Source organism: Thermomyces dupontii (assembly GCF_041956625.1).
Source record: "Thermomyces dupontii strain NRRL 2155 unplaced genomic scaffold VTN31scaffold_7, whole genome shotgun sequence".
Classification (NCBI taxonomy): Eukaryota; Fungi; Ascomycota; class Eurotiomycetes; order Eurotiales; family Trichocomaceae; genus Thermomyces; species Thermomyces dupontii.
This window is the reverse complement of record NW_027192313.1, coordinates 945,563-962,139: the sequence shown is the minus strand read 5'-3', so window position 1 is coordinate 962,139 and position 16,577 is coordinate 945,563. Positions and strand designations below refer to the sequence as shown.

The following is a 16,577-nucleotide window of genomic DNA, read 5'->3' as shown; positions in this document are numbered from 1 at the left end:
TCGAGGTCGCAGCGTACGTATCCCCAATAACTGGCCATATACGAACAGATCTCTAACAAAGGCTTCGATGACCAGTCTAAGACATCACAGGGCTGAGAGACAAACGAGACAGAGCCGTCTCTGTACTGACTCAGCCATGGTGGACGCCCGATGCTGGGCCCCGGACTTGAGAGATTTTCAGGCAAATGCCGAATAATAAGCACTTATCATAAGCACAAATACTGCTCATGACGTGTTACTGGATCACGATCCACATTCCTACCGGTGGCAGAGTTCCCGGGCTGCACTGCTCGAATTCTCCGCTATTGTTCGGAATGACGCATTCTGGGGCTTCGCGCTGTGCTCTGGCCTCAGACCCCTGGGGAAAAGGCAGCCAATTTGTGAGCGCAATAGAACCAGTCAGATCACACCAAGCAAGGCGGGCGTGGGATATCATCGACCTGACTAGATGAAAGGAGCCCGTTGCAAGCAGCAGACTGGTCTCTGTGATACACAGACCAATGACCAAGCCAACCCCGGTCTAGAAGAATGGCTATCTGGGCCAATCATGCACTGATGCACAGCCAATCCGCTATCGCTTGCCCTGCCATACTTCTCATCTGGCACGGGGAAAAAAAAAAAAAAAAAAAAAAAAAAAATTTTTATTTCAGTGTCAGAAAAATTGAGACCAAAAAAAAAAAAAAAAAAAAAACCCAACCTACCCCATGGGACGCAAGCCAGCTACTAACTTGAATCAGTATCTTCTGGAACCTGTACATCGGCCTCGTATACGGGATTCTGTATCTATGTTTCACGGCCTACCCCATCGTTTTCCACGACATCCGCGGCTGGAGCATTGGCCTCTCCGGTTTGGCCTTCACTGGAATTGGAATTGGTTCTGTGATTGCCATCATCTGCGAGCCTTTGATCCGACGCATGATCAACAGCCACAAACCAGACCCCGAGACCGGCAAACCGCCGCCGGAAGCGATGGTCTCGATGGTGGTGATTGGCTCCATTCTGATCCCCGCGGGCGAGTTATGGTTCGCCTGGACCAGTGTGCCGGCCTCGATTCCCTGGCCACTGCCCCTGGCTTCCGGTATCCTCTTTGGTTGCGGCAACACCAGCGTGTTCATCTATTCCAACAATTATATGACGAATAGCTATGGCATTTACGCCGCCTCGGCGATGGCGGGTAACGCAGTGATCCGTAGTATCCTCGGCGGCGTCATGCCCTTGATCGGGACGTACATGTACCGGGATCTAGGCCCCAACTGGTCCGCCACACTCTTGGGACTCTTGGAGGTCGCGTGCATCCCGATCCCCGTTGTTTTCTGGAAGTATGGGCATAAGATTCGGCAAAAGAGTGAATTCATTCGCGCGATGCAGGAGGATAAGAAGAAGTTGGAAGGGAAGCGCAATCGCAGAGCTGAGAAACCGCGTGTGTCGGTCCAGGAACGTGCGATCCAGCAAGGAAATGATGCCGGGAACGGTGGCTCCGGGAGGGCACAGGACCCCGAGAAGGGGACGCTCTGAACGAATGCTCCAGGAGTCCAAGCACGCGCAAATGTCGCAACCACGATCGAACAATATACACTTCACAGAGAATGTTTTTCAGACGTTCATGCGCGACATCTTATGCATAGAAGGAAAGGATGGGATTTGAGATACCACTATTGATGTTTATATTGCATATATTGGTACATTGCCGGTAATCAATGCATAATTAATATTGGACTTCTAAGCCGCTGTGACTGCGTCCTGACCTGGGTCCCCTAATCCTGCGTTCGACTTCATGCATATCACGAAGAGTCCGCTCGTATTCAGCGAGATTGATAGAGCCTGCCGAGAGCACCGTCACGGCCTCGACATAGATCTTTTTACCTGATCCCGGCAGATCGCCATCACTGAGATCTTCCCGGATGTAACCAATCACGTTCAGCCATGCGCCGATCTCAAGCTGGTCTCGTTTGATTGTTTGAAGCAGGTTGTTGATGTCCACGGGGATCGTGGCAACGCTCCTCCTAGCGTTCACTTTCCTGGTTGCACGTCGTTCATCATGCATACGGTGTTGCAGGATGAGTCGGCCAGCGCCGACATCATATCGGCTTACACTGGGGACATGTTAGTCAACGCGCTTGCAAAGAAGAGGAATAACAAGCAGCGAACGCATACCATCCCAGGAACCGGACTTTGCTGTGAATGGGGAGTTTTCGAAGGTCACGCAAGAAAACTACCCTTGACGGAGGAGGTCCATTCATCTCATCGTGGACATCAACATACGCAGGGCAGAGTTTCCACAAGTTGATCGAGTCTCCAACCTCGGGGATGGATTTGTTGTCGTTACCGTACCGGTTGGCAACGGGAACGCCGGAGCTAGGCGGGGGGGGGAGAACCCGAATCACGTGATTTGAGGCACCGATGTCATGGCAGAGGGGAAGCCGATCGTCGATCTGGAACATCTCGTATGCCTTCGCAAGCTCGCCACGAAGCATCAGCGGCATAGGATACACTCGTGGACGACACCCCCTTCTGGAGCTCGAGCTGGTTTTCGTGCCTGTAGTGGGGTCTCGGAGTACTACTGTGATCGACTCTATTCGCGAAAGAGCGCTTATCAAATCTCGATCGTTCACGCCGACTTCCAGTTTCCTTCCCGTCGTTCCTGGGTGTCGTCCCCGACTTTCCACCACCCTTGTCTCTCGGAAGAGGAAGACAAAGCCGCAGGTTCTAATCAGCTACCATGTGGTCATGGTTTGGCGGCTCGGCGGCGCAAAAGCGCAAAGAGGCGCCCAAGGAGGCCATCCTGGCGCTCCGAGGGCAGCTTGACATGCTGCAGAAGCGGGAAAAGCATCTCGAGCAACAAATCGCAGAGCAAGAGAATATTGCGAAGAAGAACGTTCAAACAAATAAGAATGGTGCGCATAGTCGCAAAGCGTTTTGATTCAGGATCATTTCTCAAAGCTGACCGCGGTTGGAAAATGCAGTGGCCAAAGCCGCCCTCCGACGAAAGAAACTCCACGAGAAGAACCTGGAACAGACACAAGCGCAAATAATGCAACTTGAGCAACATGTCTACACGATAGAAGCAGCCAATATCAACCAGGAGACCCTCCAGGCCATGAACCAGGCCAGCGAGGCGATGAAGCGAATGCACGCCGGTCTGACGATGGACAAGGTGGACGAGATGATGTACGAGATTCCGTCTGAACCCCCGTCAAAACAAATTTGGATGCTAATGCAATGTCAGGGACAAAATCCGGGAACAGCAACAACTCGCCGAAGAAATCTCCAACGCAATCACCAGCAACCCCGTCGGCGAGCAACCAGACGAGGACGAACTACAAGCCGAGCTGGACGAGCTGGAACAGGAGGCCATGGACGAGCAAATGCTCAAGACTGGCACGGTCCCGGTGGCCGATCAACTCAATCGCCTACCAACCGCAGCCAACGGAGAGAGTAAGTTGGCGATACCAATACCTCCCCCAAGTCATCTGAGCACAAGCTGATACAATCCTCGTGGGCACAGTCAAGGGCAAATCCAAACAAACAGAAGAGGAACTCGACGAGGAAGCAGAACTCGAAAAATTACGCGCAGAAATGGCCATGGGGTGATGATCATGATGCGGATGAGCCACTTCTACTTGATCATGAATTTTCTTCGAATGAAATTGTTTTTCTTTTTTTTTTTTTGTCCTCGTCATGTTTTACTCTCCTCCGGTATCATACATACACAGCTGTCTTTGCTAACGATTCGATTGGCGTATCCCGGTTGCGTTCTGGTTTTCATGTTGCCATGTTCAGCGCTCTTGTGCCAGTGTAATGTCGGAGCTATTGGAGTCTTGAATGACACGAGATGGTATAAAAAAAAAAGGCCGCCAGAAGGGAGGCTCGAGACTAAGGAATCCACCCCATGGATATAGATGGGCATTCTATGATGCATCATAGTGATCTTATAATATGCCCATTAGTTGATTATCGAGTCGAGCTCGTGGACCTTTGAAGAACGTTTTACCAAACGAGAGACCCTTAGCTTTTTTTTTCGCATTGAAAACTAGAACTCATCCTGTATTATTATGCCCTTTTCACCCTACACTCCAGGGGGTATGCAACGGAGAGGAAATAAAAACAATCAAAACAATCAACGGAATAGAGGAACCCTGGAACAATCATAATGCAACTCAAACAAGAGGAAAGGAAAAAAAAAAAAAACGCCTGGCACTCTCCCGAGTCATTCCCGCCCAGTGTATATGTATCGAAGGATATCTTCGGTCGTAAAGTCGTCAACAAAAAAAAAAAAAAAAAAAAAAAAAAAAAAAAAAAGAAAAAGAGAAGCCTTCTATGTATTATATACCCATATATAGATTCGGTTAATGTCGTCAAACCCCGCCGTTTGATTCGCCTTTGAGGCTCCCAATCAGGTTCTTCAGCGCGTCCAAGATGACCGCCTCGTCTTTCGGCTCGCCGCCTGGGAATGAGCTCTCCTGCGCGTGTCCGAGAGCCCGGGCCCGTGCGCTCTTGAGGACTTCGCGGATATATTCCTTGTCGTCGTAGTCCTCCATCAACACCGCTTCAAAGTCGTCGATGGCTTTGTTTGCTCGTTCTTCGAACGACATCGCAGGTTCCGATTCTCCATTGTCTTCGGGCGCGGGCACCTGCTGCTCAGGCTGTACAGAGCTAGCCTGCATCGCGCTCGGATAAGGAGACGGCTGCGGATGCTGATGTGGTTGCGGCTGCGGCTGGTGTGGTTGCGGTGGATGAACCTGGGGCTGAGGTTGGGGCTGCAACTGCGGTTGCGGTGGCGGTTGCGGCGGTATCCCGCCGGGTGGAGGCGGCATTGGGGCACGGTGAACATTGCCATTTGGCGGGGGAGGATATGTAGGATGGCTTGCGGGTGGACCATACGGCTGAGGATGTTGAACGTTTTGCGCGGGCGCAGCTTCGGCCCGCTTAGGCCCTGGCATTGGCGGCTGGAGCTGCTGTTGCTGCTGTTGTCGCTGATGATTGGAAAGCTCCGGCGGCAGATTCGACTTGTAAGGAGACGAATAGCCAGAAGGAGCTGGTCGGGAGAAGGCAGCGGGAATTTTGACGTCTTGTGGGGGCGCAGAGTGAGGTGCTTGTGGATGAGGTTTGAAGGATGGTTGAGGTGGATAGCTGGGAGCATGCTGAGGCGCTGGAGCTGACGCATTGTACCGGTTCGGAAGCATAGAATGATATTGATATTGTTGATTGTGAGGACCCATGGGTATCCCTTGGTGGTGGAATTGGTGACCAGGAGGCGGCATGTAATGTTGCCGTTGTGGTTGCTGCTGCCGCTGTTGTTGTTGCTGATCTCTCACAGACGAGTTGTTTTGCGTTTGCGAGATATTTTGAACAGAAGGTGGAGGTGAAGGCCGTCTTTTCTTTTCCTTATCAACGGTAGCCCCTGCGACAAGCTGCCATGACCATCCCTTGCCATCTCGTTCTGCATGCTCGAACAAATTTCTATTGCCGTTAAGGTTGTGGCGCACACTGGATGTCCATCCCTCCGTCTCACACTTGAACCGGAAGTATGGGTACTTCAGCTTCAAAGCGCGGTAGATTTGTTTCAGAGTCATTGGTGTCTTGGATTCGGAAAGTGCATCGAAGATCAGAACGGCGTAATTGTATGGTGGTTTCGCCAACTGCTCTTCGGTATAGGCCGACTCTGGCGGATAATCTGGTGAGGGCGACCGGGAAGGCTTGCGCTTCTTGGGTGGTGGAGGCTTCGTCCCCGCAGCCTGCTGCTGCGCAGGGTCGCCGCCTTCGATGGACGGCAGAGGGACATCGGACCCATCCGGCAGTTTTCGCTTCGCACTCTTTTTCTTGTCTTGCTTGGATGGATCCTCGGCGGAATCCTCTTTTCGTGGCTTTGAAACTTTCATCTTGAGTGGAGGAGGAGTAACGCCGCCATTTGCCTCCCGTTTGGCCGCCAGCTTTTGCTCGCGGGCAAGCTCGGCCCGTTCGCGCTTCGACATGATGCCATCCTTTGGAGGGCGCCCAGGACCGCGACGCTTTGGCGGGACAATCTCTGTGTTTCCTTCGATGGTTGGCGGTCTGTCTGGTGGCTTTGTGGCCTTTGCAGCATCTGAAGAGTTCATCTGGTCTGCCTCCCCCGGGTCTGCCGAAACCGGCGCCGACAATGCCGCTCCCCCTTCGTCGGGGTTGACCTCCTCTACTCTATCTGCGCCCGTTTCCCCAATTGGTACATCCGGGAGTAGAAATCGTATTCGAACGCCCCCAATCTGAATATAATCGCCGCTATGCAATGGCCGGACTTCTCCTGGTGCTAGCCAATCCCCACCAATGAAGGCGCCGTTTCGCCCAATGACCTCCATTTCAAAAAGGTTCTTGTCAAAATTATAAGCAATTTTTACGTGCTTGCGAGAGATACCTTTATGCCCTGCAGCACTGCCATCAGCCGCCGCGGGGGGATGGATTGGAATAGTTGGACACGCATCCGGAGAGGGCAGAAGGGCCAATGTATCAACCGGCTTTGCATCCCCTTCGCCCAGTGACTGCATGGCAAGCGCGTTGTAGTCAGTGTATCCGGGAGTCTGTAGTTGTGCAGGCGAAGCATGCAATGCTGATTCTGGTAGTGATCCGTTTGACTCCCGGTGGCTTAGTTGCGAGCGACGGCGAGGAGGGATGTCAGGGTCGTAGCCCATGATCCCTCCACAATCACTGACAACGCTCCCTATGACGGCACTTCCTTCTCGCTTTCTTTTCGGCGTATGTGAGGTACTATCGCCACCGGAATTCTTGTGTCTCCTCGAGCTCTTGGACATATTCTGCCGCGCTTGCAATTCTCTCTGATATGCCGCGCGTGCCGCTCGTACATCTCTGCCAAGAATAAACGAATACGTGTTCACGTAAAAATGACCGTCGTCGAACTCCAACTTGGCGAAAGCCTGAATTCGCGGCTCAGAACCAGAAACCGAAGTGGCCGTGTTAGTGTCATACGGATCCGTACTCGGGTAACCGGATACTGCCGGAAGCCCAGAGAGGTCCACATCCGAAATGCCAACGTTCTGAGCCATGAACGGATTGGAGAGCATGTCGTCCATGACGTTGGGAGCATTCGTTGTGCCGGCGTCGAACGGCGTGAATAAACTGTTCGGCTCATTGCTCGTTTTCGACAGCGGATCTTCCATCGCCCCAGATACCATGTCCGGCATTTTAGTCGCTATTGCATTCTCCGCCATACCACCTGATGTTGAAGGGGCAGGGATGCCCTGTTGGTTGTCCGCATATGTTGCGGGTTCCCGATTCTCAACCTTAATCACACCCTCCTTTGGTTCCTGTGCCTGATCACCCACCGGTTGATTCGGGTCCGTGTTATTCAACGAACGGTCTTCCTGGGGCGGCTTATAATCGGTCGAGACGTCCGTCATGCGCTCCACCACCGGCGTTGCTGGTGGCTGGCCATACGTTTCCGTTTTCGACGACTCACTTCCGAGTATTTGGGCGAGAAGAGAACTAGCCGCGGATTGCCTCTCTCGTTCCTCTTGTTCCTGACGTTTCCGAGCTTCATCGTCTGCGGCCGCGTCGCGCGTCGTATCCGCGGCTTCCTCCTTCACCGCGTCATTCGGAGTTGCCGTTTCTTGAACGACTTCTGCGTCCTTGTCCGCCGCCGCTCGATCTTGGTTTTGGGCATTCGAAACAACGTCGCCGTTCGAATTGCCGCGCGGGGTTCGCTGGACCGTTTCCACGAGGTCGTCCAGTGGCTGGTCGACGCCAATGCCTGGTTCAAGGGGCCGATGGCCAACCGCGGGCGCCGTCATGGTCTGAAGAGACATGACACGCAGCTCCGGCTGCAAAGAAGGTCGTTGAGCCTGAATAGAGAAACGAGCCAGCACATGCAGGGCGGTGAGGTGAAGCCATTTCAGATGCCAGGAAAATCATGGGCCTTGAATTGCTGGTAAAAATAGTTTCGCCGGATACCGAACCAATCGTTGCGGTACATCTTTCTCCGCACGCCTGTTGTCCGAGTCCTATTGGCCACCCCAGTTGTTCGTCGGATTCGCAGGGGTCTTGGTCACGTGAGAAGCCGAGGTGCTGCATTGGTTCCTGCGGTTGACCGGAATCAAAAGGGATTGATCTCGGATAACTACGGAGTACGGACCGGTTGTACGAGTATACAGAGTACAAGTCCACAACAGACCGAAAGATGAAAAACAACTTGGAGTTGGATTGTTTGCTCTGGACAGGTCTATCTCGGAACAACCAGGTCGCTTCGAATGACCCATTTCTCACCCTTGCGGACTTCCTTTGCATCGTGGAGGAGGCAGTGTTCCCCATGACGGTGCAGTAAAGCCATGCCGACTTCGGGAGCGACCGAGATGGGCGGGGCTCCGTCTTCCGGATAGAACACCGTTTCGCCGCCTTCTGTGGTTGTCAAATAGATGAGGAGGGTCCAGGTGGTTCGAGCGGCTATCGAACCCGCTTTAGACGAGGTAGATGCCTCGGGGAATTGGATGTTATTGGAATCGTCGTCTGAGATTGCGCCTCGTCAATCTTTGAGAGCCAATGTGAAGGAGAACAAGAAAACGTACAATGCTGCGCAAAGAATTGACCAGGGGAATACCGGTAAATGCGAATGTTCGGGTTCAATCCCAGCGGTGTCCCTCCCCATGTCCGTAGCTGGAGGTCGCTGAGGTCGTCTTCCTCGTCATCGGTCAGCCCTCGACATTCCGAAACCAAATCCCGCAAAGCAGTCTGGCTCCATAGTCGCTCCGCAAACTCAGCGTCTTGGATCTGAAACCGGTCATTGACCCGCACAGCTTCATCCTTGCTCTTGGGTCTCGCCGGTGTCGTAGTCAGCGGGATCGAAGAGGAGAGAAATGACACATAATTCTTGCAGAGACTGCTCGTAAAGAAGTTCCGAATGAGGAAGATTTGGTTCGGCAGGATGGGATCGATGTACAAGTCTAAACTGGGCACCAGTGGGCGAAGTGGTGGCCAGTTGACTTGCAATGGTGCCACAGCTTCGGGCTTGGATCGATTGGAGTGTTTTTCTCTTGTCTTTGGCGCCATCCTGCTGTGGACGGCTATTATGACGAAGAAGGACAAGAACTAGATTCTACGGTACAATGGGGTGTGTAGTTGATCCTGTCAAGTAGCCTAGTACGGAGTAGAGGTTTTTTTCTTTTTTTTTTTTCAAGGACCACCAAGCTCTCGCAGGACTCGCAGGTCAACTAGGATCACGTGGGACAGCTTGCAAAAGAACTTCGGGGGGGAGAGATTCGGCCCAAATACCATTCGTCGCTCACCTGTCAGGAAATCAATTTGATACCTCATTCCTGTCAGGCTGTCAGCCTTAAAGATGGATCAGATCCTGCATTTCAGACCATAAGAAATCGCTAACCTAACCAATAGAACTCAACGGCGGTCCATAAGCTCGTGGCCCCGCAACAAATCATAGAACAAAGAAAGTTGGCTGCAATGCATAAAGGAAAAGTCAAAAACGATAAAAAGAACAGAGAACGGAGTAAAATAGGCCACAGACGTATTCAGCTCCAAGAGGCATGACATGGCTCATGTCGAATCGTCCCCGCCGAAAATCCATGATCGTTTTCATCGAGCGATTACCTGCACTCCCATGCTGTCCCTTGGACCAAAAGGTGCGAAGAACTCATGCATCACGGCGATATCACGCTCAGTGGTCTCATACAACTCCAGATCATAGTGGTGGAATAGATTTCCCGTCACGAGAAGGATCTCTTCCTTGGCCAGTTCAAGTCCCAGGCACGCGCGGATTCCACGGTTGAAAGGGACAAAGGCCTTTTCCATGCGCTTCAACTGTTCTGGGCTGCTGGACAGCCACCGGTCGGGATTGAACACATGCGGGTCCGGGAAGATGCTCTCATCTAGGTGCATGTCACGAATAGACATGGACACAACAGTTCCGGGAGGGAAAGTGTACATTTTGCCATTGGGATCTGTATACGATATGGGCGCCAGGCGGTTCACTCGGGGAAGGCGACCGACCACGCCGATGGCAACTCTAAGAACTTCCTTGATACAAGCCTGCAAGTAAGGCAGTTTGTCTAGGACCTTGGTGTCCAGGAGTTCGGAGGAGGAGTTTTTGGCCGCCTCCCGCAGCTCAGCCTTCAGTCGCTGATGGATCGACGGATTGGCGAGAACGTGGTAAGTGAACACGGAGAGAGCATTTCCTGTCGTTTCCGTGCCTGCACCCAGAAGAGCCTGCGTCTCCGCTAGGAAACGAGATAATGTCTTCTCTTCGGGTCCAAGAGAATCCGACTTGTAGATGGCATCGAGAACGGTGGGAGAAGACTTGCCTGGGGGGTTTCCCTTGGTCTTGATGACCGTGATGGCCTGTTTTCGGATATCATCCAGGTTAGCGAGGACCGCCTTTTGCGCCCCAGACGGATCGAGTCTTTCAATCAGCCACCGAGGGATCGCGTTGAACACAGGGAATACGAAAGGAAAGTGTCGGTGCCACAGCATAATGTTCGAAAAGTCGCGCAGTTGGCGGGTAAAAGCCAGTTCAAAATCGGGCGTGCTGAGAAAGTCCCGGCTATGGGGTGCAGCATAGTCGGAAATCACATCGGTTGTGAAGGCCCGAAAGGCACACGAAATGGGAATGGGATTGCCCGTCTGACGATGTTCCTGGATGCGATCAAGGAGCTTCTTCACCCGGGATAGGACCATTGGTTCGAGCCGGGCAACGTTGGCGGTGGAAAAGAATTTGGCCATGGCTGCACGGCGACGGCGGTGCAGCTCCCAGGGTCCCGTGCCGACCGTGCCGCGGTTGTCGCCAAAACAGCGATAATACCAGACATCTTTGTCGAGCTTGTTGTTCGTGTACAGCACGTCCCAGAAATCAGGGTCTTTGATATGGACCTCCCAAGGATTGATACGAACAATGGGGCCTGTTCAGTCTCTCGGTCAGTTTCCGCTCTCCATGGAGATCCGGTGGTGGGTGGCGGTCAAACGCAAACACAGGGAGGGAGGGCCGGGTTCGGGTTCAGACCATATTGTCGATGCATTTCCTCAATTTTGAACATGTAATGGCCCTTTCGCGGGCAGTCCCAGTAAAACTCATACCAGGCAGTCAATGCCGCAATTTTGGGGCCGGGAACCCCTGCCAAGGGGCTCAAGACCAGACGTCGTAGCACGAGGACCAGTAGCGACACGAGCACTGCAGCTGAGATCCATATCCATGATGCATGCTCATACAAAGAAACGTCTGACATGCTCATGGATCCGATTAGACTCGGTTATCTTACTCCGTAGTTTATGATGATCTCATGTAAGTAAGTATCGGGATTGCCTTTGGTGACAGTGACGGGCTGAGGGTTCCGCGTGGGGGGGGTTTCGGGATGGGTCGATTGAGAAACGCTTGTGGTAGGGAAAATGAGGAGGGTGGATGAAGACCCAATAATTGGGACGCCATGAAGAAGACCACGCTAGAGGTCAACTAACTTACTCGTAGTTAGGTACGTAGTAGTTAACTAGCCTGTTAGGTTCAGAGGCTGAGGAAAGCCACTGGAATTGCGGGAGGGTCAATTTTGACAATTCTTTAGCCGTGGTCTGGATTGGACACTTTTGACGAGACGACGTGAGAGACGGTGTGTGCGAGGGGCCTCTCCTCTCATTAATCTCCGACGTCTCTCGACTTTTCTTTTTAAGGTTTGACTCTGAAGTTTGATCACTGCTTCGGAGACGCGCACAGTCGACGACAAGTTTAACTTCCATTTTGACACCGGGATGCACTGAGATTATCATGCACGATAACAATTTCATAAGCGAGACTTCTCTAGACCTCTGCAAGATCGTTTTCTGTCAACGCTTCAAGAGTCAGTGTAGGGCGCACGCTGCAGAGTCGGCACTGCGCTTTGGTGAAAAATCGTTGTCCGCGCCATTCCGGACATAGCATAGTGACATTTCCCAGGAGCTGGGGTTGAGCCGGTCCTAAGATTTGATCCACCCCAAAGTTCGACCACTCAAAAGATTGGGGGGAAGAGTTTGAAATCTGAAAAGCCACAGACGGATTCCCTGAAGTGGGAAACACACTCAACTTGACGATATCCATCCATGTCATAGAAAAAAAAAAAAAAAAAATAAAGCCATGCCTCAGCCTAGAACGCAGCACGGCGTTACAATCGAATTGTGTTATATTTCTGTGCAGACGTCAAAAGCAGCAGACTTGGGCTCTTTTGGTGTTCCAATCAAGAAATCTGATTCTCTAGGATTGGAATGGAGCTGCGTAAACAGCCTGAATTGATCATATAAAAAAAACCCCGACTGCGACATCGCCGACAATTCTTCAGAAAGACATCACAATTTCGCAGAGAATAAGAAAGTTTGCGGTCACGGGGGAACATCGCGTCCTCCACTCGTGGGAGAGATTGCCATCTCGAATCGATCTCGGTAAAGAAAAAACAGAGATGTCATCCAACGAACGTAAGAACTTCAACCGTTCCATGCCACGTGCTCGTCTTAGTAACCGTTCCGGTGCAGCAGCAGAGATCCGCTCCGGCGGCGAGGCGCGTCCACCGTTCAGTGGGCCAAGTGTGCCTCCCGAGGCGCTTGCCGAACACATCAGTGTCCATACGAGCTTCAGAGATGCAGAGGTGGGTTAACCAAAAAAAAAAAAACTTCGGAACTTCGTTCCAGGGGAGCTCATGAAAACCAAAACACGGGAAGCAGGGGTCTAGTGAGAGAGATGATGCCGATTCTGCATTCTTTGACCGGTATGGACGCTGAACTCGCAGAAAAAAAGAAAACTATCCTCTGACCGGTTTTGCAGAGAAAGTTCGACCGCATCTCTCACAGAGAGTATGTTCAACTACCAGTCAGTAGCTTCCCAGTCCCTGTCCAGGGCTTGTAGAGTTGCTCATCGCAGCGATAGATATGAGAACGGGCGACGATACCATGCATTCCGGGCTGGCGCCTACCCGTTGCCCAACGACGAGGCAGAGCAGGACCGAATGGACATGCAGCATCACATCTACCTGCTCATCTTCGGCGGAAACCTCTACCAAGCTCCCATCCCGGAGCGCATTGAGCGCGCATTGGACATCGGGTGTGGCACCGGCCTCTGGGCCATCGACTTCGCCGACATGCACCCGGAGGCGACCATGATCGCAACGGATCTCTCCTCCATCCAGCCGTCCTGGATTCCGCCCAACCTGCGCTTCGAAATCGACGATGCGGAAGAGGAGTGGTCGTATAGCTACAAATTCGACTACATCCACATCCGAAGTATGGCCGGCAGCATCGCAAACTGGCCCAAGCTCATGAAACAGGCCTACGACTTTCTAAAGCCCGGAGGATGGATCGAACTGACCGACTTCGAGACCTGGGCACACACCGATGACAATTCCTTGCCAGAGACCTCGGCCTACCACGAGTTCCAAGTCAAGCTCAACGAAGCCGCCATTCAATTCGGCAAGGAGATGAACGTCGCGCCAAAGCTGCGCGGTTTCGTCAAGGATGCCGGCTTCGCCAACGTGGTCGAGGACGCTCGGAAGGTGCCCTTGTCACCATGGCCGCAGGATCCACGCCTGAAGGAGCTCGCCCTCTACATGAACCTGCAGATGATGGAGTCGATCGAGCCTTATTCTCTCGCGCTGTTCTCGCGTGTGCTGAAATGGGATAAAGCACGGATCAACACCTTGCTGGACGGGGTGCGCCGAGACTTGAAGAACTTGAACTATCACATGTACTCTATTGTGTAAGTGTCGTTGTCCAAGGCATGAGACAGTGGACTTGCTAACGGAAAATTGAATGGCAGTCACTGCGTCTACGGACAAAAGCCATTGGAATGAGGAAAAAACTGAGGCCCCGTCGCAATATGATGCCAAACAATGGAATCATATGACTACGAATGGATGATACACCCCTGCCTATCTTCCTTTTCTCATATGTTTTCTCTTTTGACCGCTCTGTTTTGTAAATCCACATATATACCCAACTATGTTAGCGAATCGAATGAATGTGACCAGTTGATGCATGAGAAACCAATATCCTACATTGCTTGATGTGTCATGAGAATCAATTTGTTGTTTCCACTTTCCCGAGAGAAAGAAAAGAAAAGCCCTGTTCTGTTGGACACAAACCAGAAACGGAGATGCTTGTCAGACCCTCGAAACATTTCAACTCCCAGCGTTGATACGACAGCCATGAATTACCACAAGACAGCTGACAGGAACGAATTATGGAACTCACGAACATCTCATTCCAAAATAACAGGAGAGCGAATGACAAGCAGCAGGTCCAAGATCAAGAGCCATCTCTCTTGGAAGTAGAGTCGACACCGTATTCCGTCCTCCGCATGATCTGCTCCACAGGACCGAGCAGTCTCTTGAATCCATCTCGACCCAGTCGAGCCACTTTGACATCGGTCTTTGCAATCACGCTGGCCGCTCGCGGCTTGTCGTCTAGCAAAGCCAGTTCACCAAAGTAATCCCCGCGCGAGTAGGACTTGACGGGGCCTTCTGTACCGCTCTTGAAGGCCTCCGCTTCGCCCGCTTCGAGAAGATAAAAGGCGTCACCAGGATCGCCTTCACGGATGATGGTAGCCCCGGCTGGATACTTGATCGTGTCCAGGGCGTCTGCAATCTTTGATCGCTCGTACGGTTTCAAAGAAGACAGCAGAGGAACTTCTTCCAGGAAAGCTTCGTACATGCGGCGTCGCTGGAAGGCCGAGTCCATCAAGATCCGCCGAAAAGTGACTCGGTCCAAGGCCCAGAGGGTGGATTTGTGATCCAGGGATACTACAGTTGCCGCTCGCGGCGCATTGTACATTAACGCCAGCTCACCAAACGAGCCCCCGGGTCCCGTCTGGGCAACCAGGGTGCCCAACCCATCGGGTCCAGGCTGAGCTTTCCCCGATGGATGGATATAGATGCCAAAATTGCCTTCTTCGACGATGTAAAAGTAGTCACCCGCGTCTCCTTGCGTGATGACTTTGATATCCTTTGCTGGGATTGGCTTCTCGACGAGGGCGTCCAGCACGGTCTTCAGGTGTTCCTCGTCCAGGTGCGAGAACAAGAAGTTATTACTCACGGCCTTCTTTATCCGCTCGAGTTGTTCCTCAGTCTTGGGATGGCATGGTGGTGTCCAGTTATCCGACCCCGAGGAAGTTGGATTGAGCGATTCTGCCGACACGGACGTCCGGCGGCCCAAGGCATAGTTGCTCGGCAACCCCTGGTCAGGGCCGGGCGGGAAGTCACTCGACTCTTCGCCCTCGTCGATTGCGGATCCGAATCCGCCTTGACTCGAGAACAAGCCTCTACCCGGTTGTGGGGTTCCCGAGCTCCGATGAGCGTTGTCTGAGGTCTGATCTGTCGGCGACGTGGGGTTGTATTCATCTTCTTCGGATATCTTGTCAAACGGTGACGGTCCCCCTCCCCCCGAATTTGCAAAGAAATTTGATCTAGGAAATGAGCTTGAGGCCATGCTGTTGCCTCAGAGACCAGCTCCGTCTGGGTCGCCTGACGGGGCTGTTCCGAAGAGCTGCGATAAACGAGGTGCACGGAATCGAAGAATGAGGCTGAAAAATGCAGGTGGAATGACGTCGGCGGGGGATTGTGCCCTTCCGCGCTGCTGGAATGCTATGGGGGGAATACTGAAACTGGGCCAGCGGTGGCGTGAGAGGCCAGCGACGGGCGGGTGGCGGAGGAGAGACTGGAAAGACGGCGGGAGCCAAGTATTTTGCGAGGTGTTTTTTGGGGAGGGGGGGAAGACTCGGATGATCTGCCGGGGGGGCCAGAATGAAAGGTGGGGTGAGAGGGGGGGTTCAACGGGGGAGTTCAGTCAATACTTAATAGTCCGGAATACAGAACTACTTCTCGGTCCATAATAAAAGCCTGAGCCAAGTAACCTGCTCAGCTGCATGACAACGGCTCGACCAAGCGAGAGTCACGACACGTCCTGCAGACCATGGAACGAGTTGATTGCTCCGGTTGATCGTCACAAGAACAAAGATTCATACCTAAGCCTTTGGAAAATCAATAGAAATTAATACAGTAGTGGCCTGTTGCCTCGGGGGTGTGCCGGGGCTTACATCATCGGCTTTTGCCAAGAAACAGCGTAAACGCATGGAAGCTTTCCCCGTGCCGAAATTGCTTCGAGATGCCTTCTAGAAGGATTGAGCCAGTCCGTTGGCGTCGGGCTGTCGTTTGAAAGCGCAATCTTGGATAGATCCATTTCCACGAGCAGCCGTGTTCTCGCAATGAATTTCCCATTTCGAGGAGCCTCCCTGTGTGGAGTCCATCGTGCCCAAGTAGATCACGTGCCTTTTTTTTTTTCTTGGTGCAGAACGAGTTGAAGTCTACAGTAATACTCCGTTACTATGTACTAGGTACAAAGTTCGACTACTCGTACGAGTCATGGATTGTCTCTATGCTTTTCGGCGGTGCAGTAGCCTGCGAGTGCCAGTGGGGAGAGAAGTTGTGTTCTTCAAGTACTGGCTCACGCAGTCTCGTTGGATTGGCACCAGGTTAGATTTCACGACACTGCACTGTACGAGTACTCCGTACTGAGGTCCAACTACGCAGTTATCGTACGATAACTATATCTGGTAATCCGTAGGTACATCTCGTCAGTTGAGA

At 52.4% G+C, this 16,577-nt stretch overlaps 8 protein-coding genes across 8 annotated transcripts; 3 read left to right on the top strand and 5 right to left on the bottom strand.

Annotated features, from left to right (window-relative positions):
• Positions 1 to 915: 915 nt before the first annotated feature.
• VTN31DRAFT_6699 (uncharacterized protein) lies at positions 916 to 1,515 on the top strand (the record flags this gene model as incomplete). Its single annotated transcript, XM_069407337.1, has 1 exon — positions 916 to 1,515. The coding sequence occupies one exon, from the start codon at positions 916 to 918 to the stop codon at positions 1,513 to 1,515; it is 600 nt and encodes a 199-aa protein (XP_069258874.1).
• Positions 1,516 to 1,705: 190 nt separating this feature from the next.
• VTN31DRAFT_6698 (uncharacterized protein) lies at positions 1,706 to 2,483 on the bottom strand (the record flags this gene model as incomplete). Its single annotated transcript, XM_069407336.1, has 2 exons — positions 1,706 to 2,093; positions 2,155 to 2,483. The coding sequence occupies 2 exons, from the start codon at positions 2,481 to 2,483 to the stop codon at positions 1,706 to 1,708; spliced, it is 717 nt and encodes a 238-aa protein (XP_069258873.1).
• A 236-nt stretch (positions 2,484 to 2,719) lies between these two features.
• Positions 2,720 to 3,591, top strand: VTN31DRAFT_6697 (uncharacterized protein; the record flags this gene model as incomplete). Its single annotated transcript, XM_069407335.1, has 4 exons — positions 2,720 to 2,894; positions 2,964 to 3,168; positions 3,227 to 3,435; positions 3,506 to 3,591. 4 exons carry the CDS (start codon positions 2,720 to 2,722, stop codon positions 3,589 to 3,591), a joined length of 675 nt encoding a protein of 224 aa, XP_069258872.1.
• A 764-nt stretch (positions 3,592 to 4,355) lies between these two features.
• VTN31DRAFT_6696 (uncharacterized protein) lies at positions 4,356 to 7,778 on the bottom strand (the record flags this gene model as incomplete). Its single annotated transcript, XM_069407334.1, has 1 exon — positions 4,356 to 7,778. One exon carries the CDS (start codon positions 7,776 to 7,778, stop codon positions 4,356 to 4,358), a length of 3,423 nt encoding a protein of 1,140 aa, XP_069258871.1.
• A 428-nt stretch (positions 7,779 to 8,206) lies between these two features.
• Positions 8,207 to 9,030, bottom strand: VTN31DRAFT_6695 (uncharacterized protein; the record flags this gene model as incomplete). The annotated part of the gene is made up of 2 exons (XM_069407333.1): positions 8,207 to 8,490; positions 8,550 to 9,030. 2 exons carry the CDS (start codon positions 9,028 to 9,030, stop codon positions 8,207 to 8,209), a joined length of 765 nt encoding a protein of 254 aa, XP_069258870.1.
• Positions 9,031 to 9,570: 540 nt separating this feature from the next.
• VTN31DRAFT_6694 (uncharacterized protein) lies at positions 9,571 to 11,024 on the bottom strand (the record flags this gene model as incomplete). The annotated part of the gene is made up of 2 exons (XM_069407332.1): positions 9,571 to 10,889; positions 10,991 to 11,024. 2 exons carry the CDS (start codon positions 11,022 to 11,024, stop codon positions 9,571 to 9,573), a joined length of 1,353 nt encoding a protein of 450 aa, XP_069258869.1.
• Positions 11,025 to 12,407: 1,383 nt separating this feature from the next.
• On the top strand, positions 12,408 to 13,790 carry VTN31DRAFT_6693 (uncharacterized protein; the record flags this gene model as incomplete). The annotated part of the gene is made up of 6 exons (XM_069407331.1): positions 12,408 to 12,423; positions 12,481 to 12,593; positions 12,670 to 12,713; positions 12,770 to 12,814; positions 12,872 to 13,696; positions 13,757 to 13,790. The coding sequence occupies 6 exons, from the start codon at positions 12,408 to 12,410 to the stop codon at positions 13,788 to 13,790; spliced, it is 1,077 nt and encodes a 358-aa protein (XP_069258868.1).
• Positions 13,791 to 14,244: 454 nt separating this feature from the next.
• Positions 14,245 to 15,423, bottom strand: VTN31DRAFT_6692 (uncharacterized protein; the record flags this gene model as incomplete). Its single annotated transcript, XM_069407330.1, has 1 exon — positions 14,245 to 15,423. The coding sequence occupies one exon, from the start codon at positions 15,421 to 15,423 to the stop codon at positions 14,245 to 14,247; it is 1,179 nt and encodes a 392-aa protein (XP_069258867.1).
• Between the last annotated feature and the right edge of the window lie 1,154 nt (positions 15,424 to 16,577).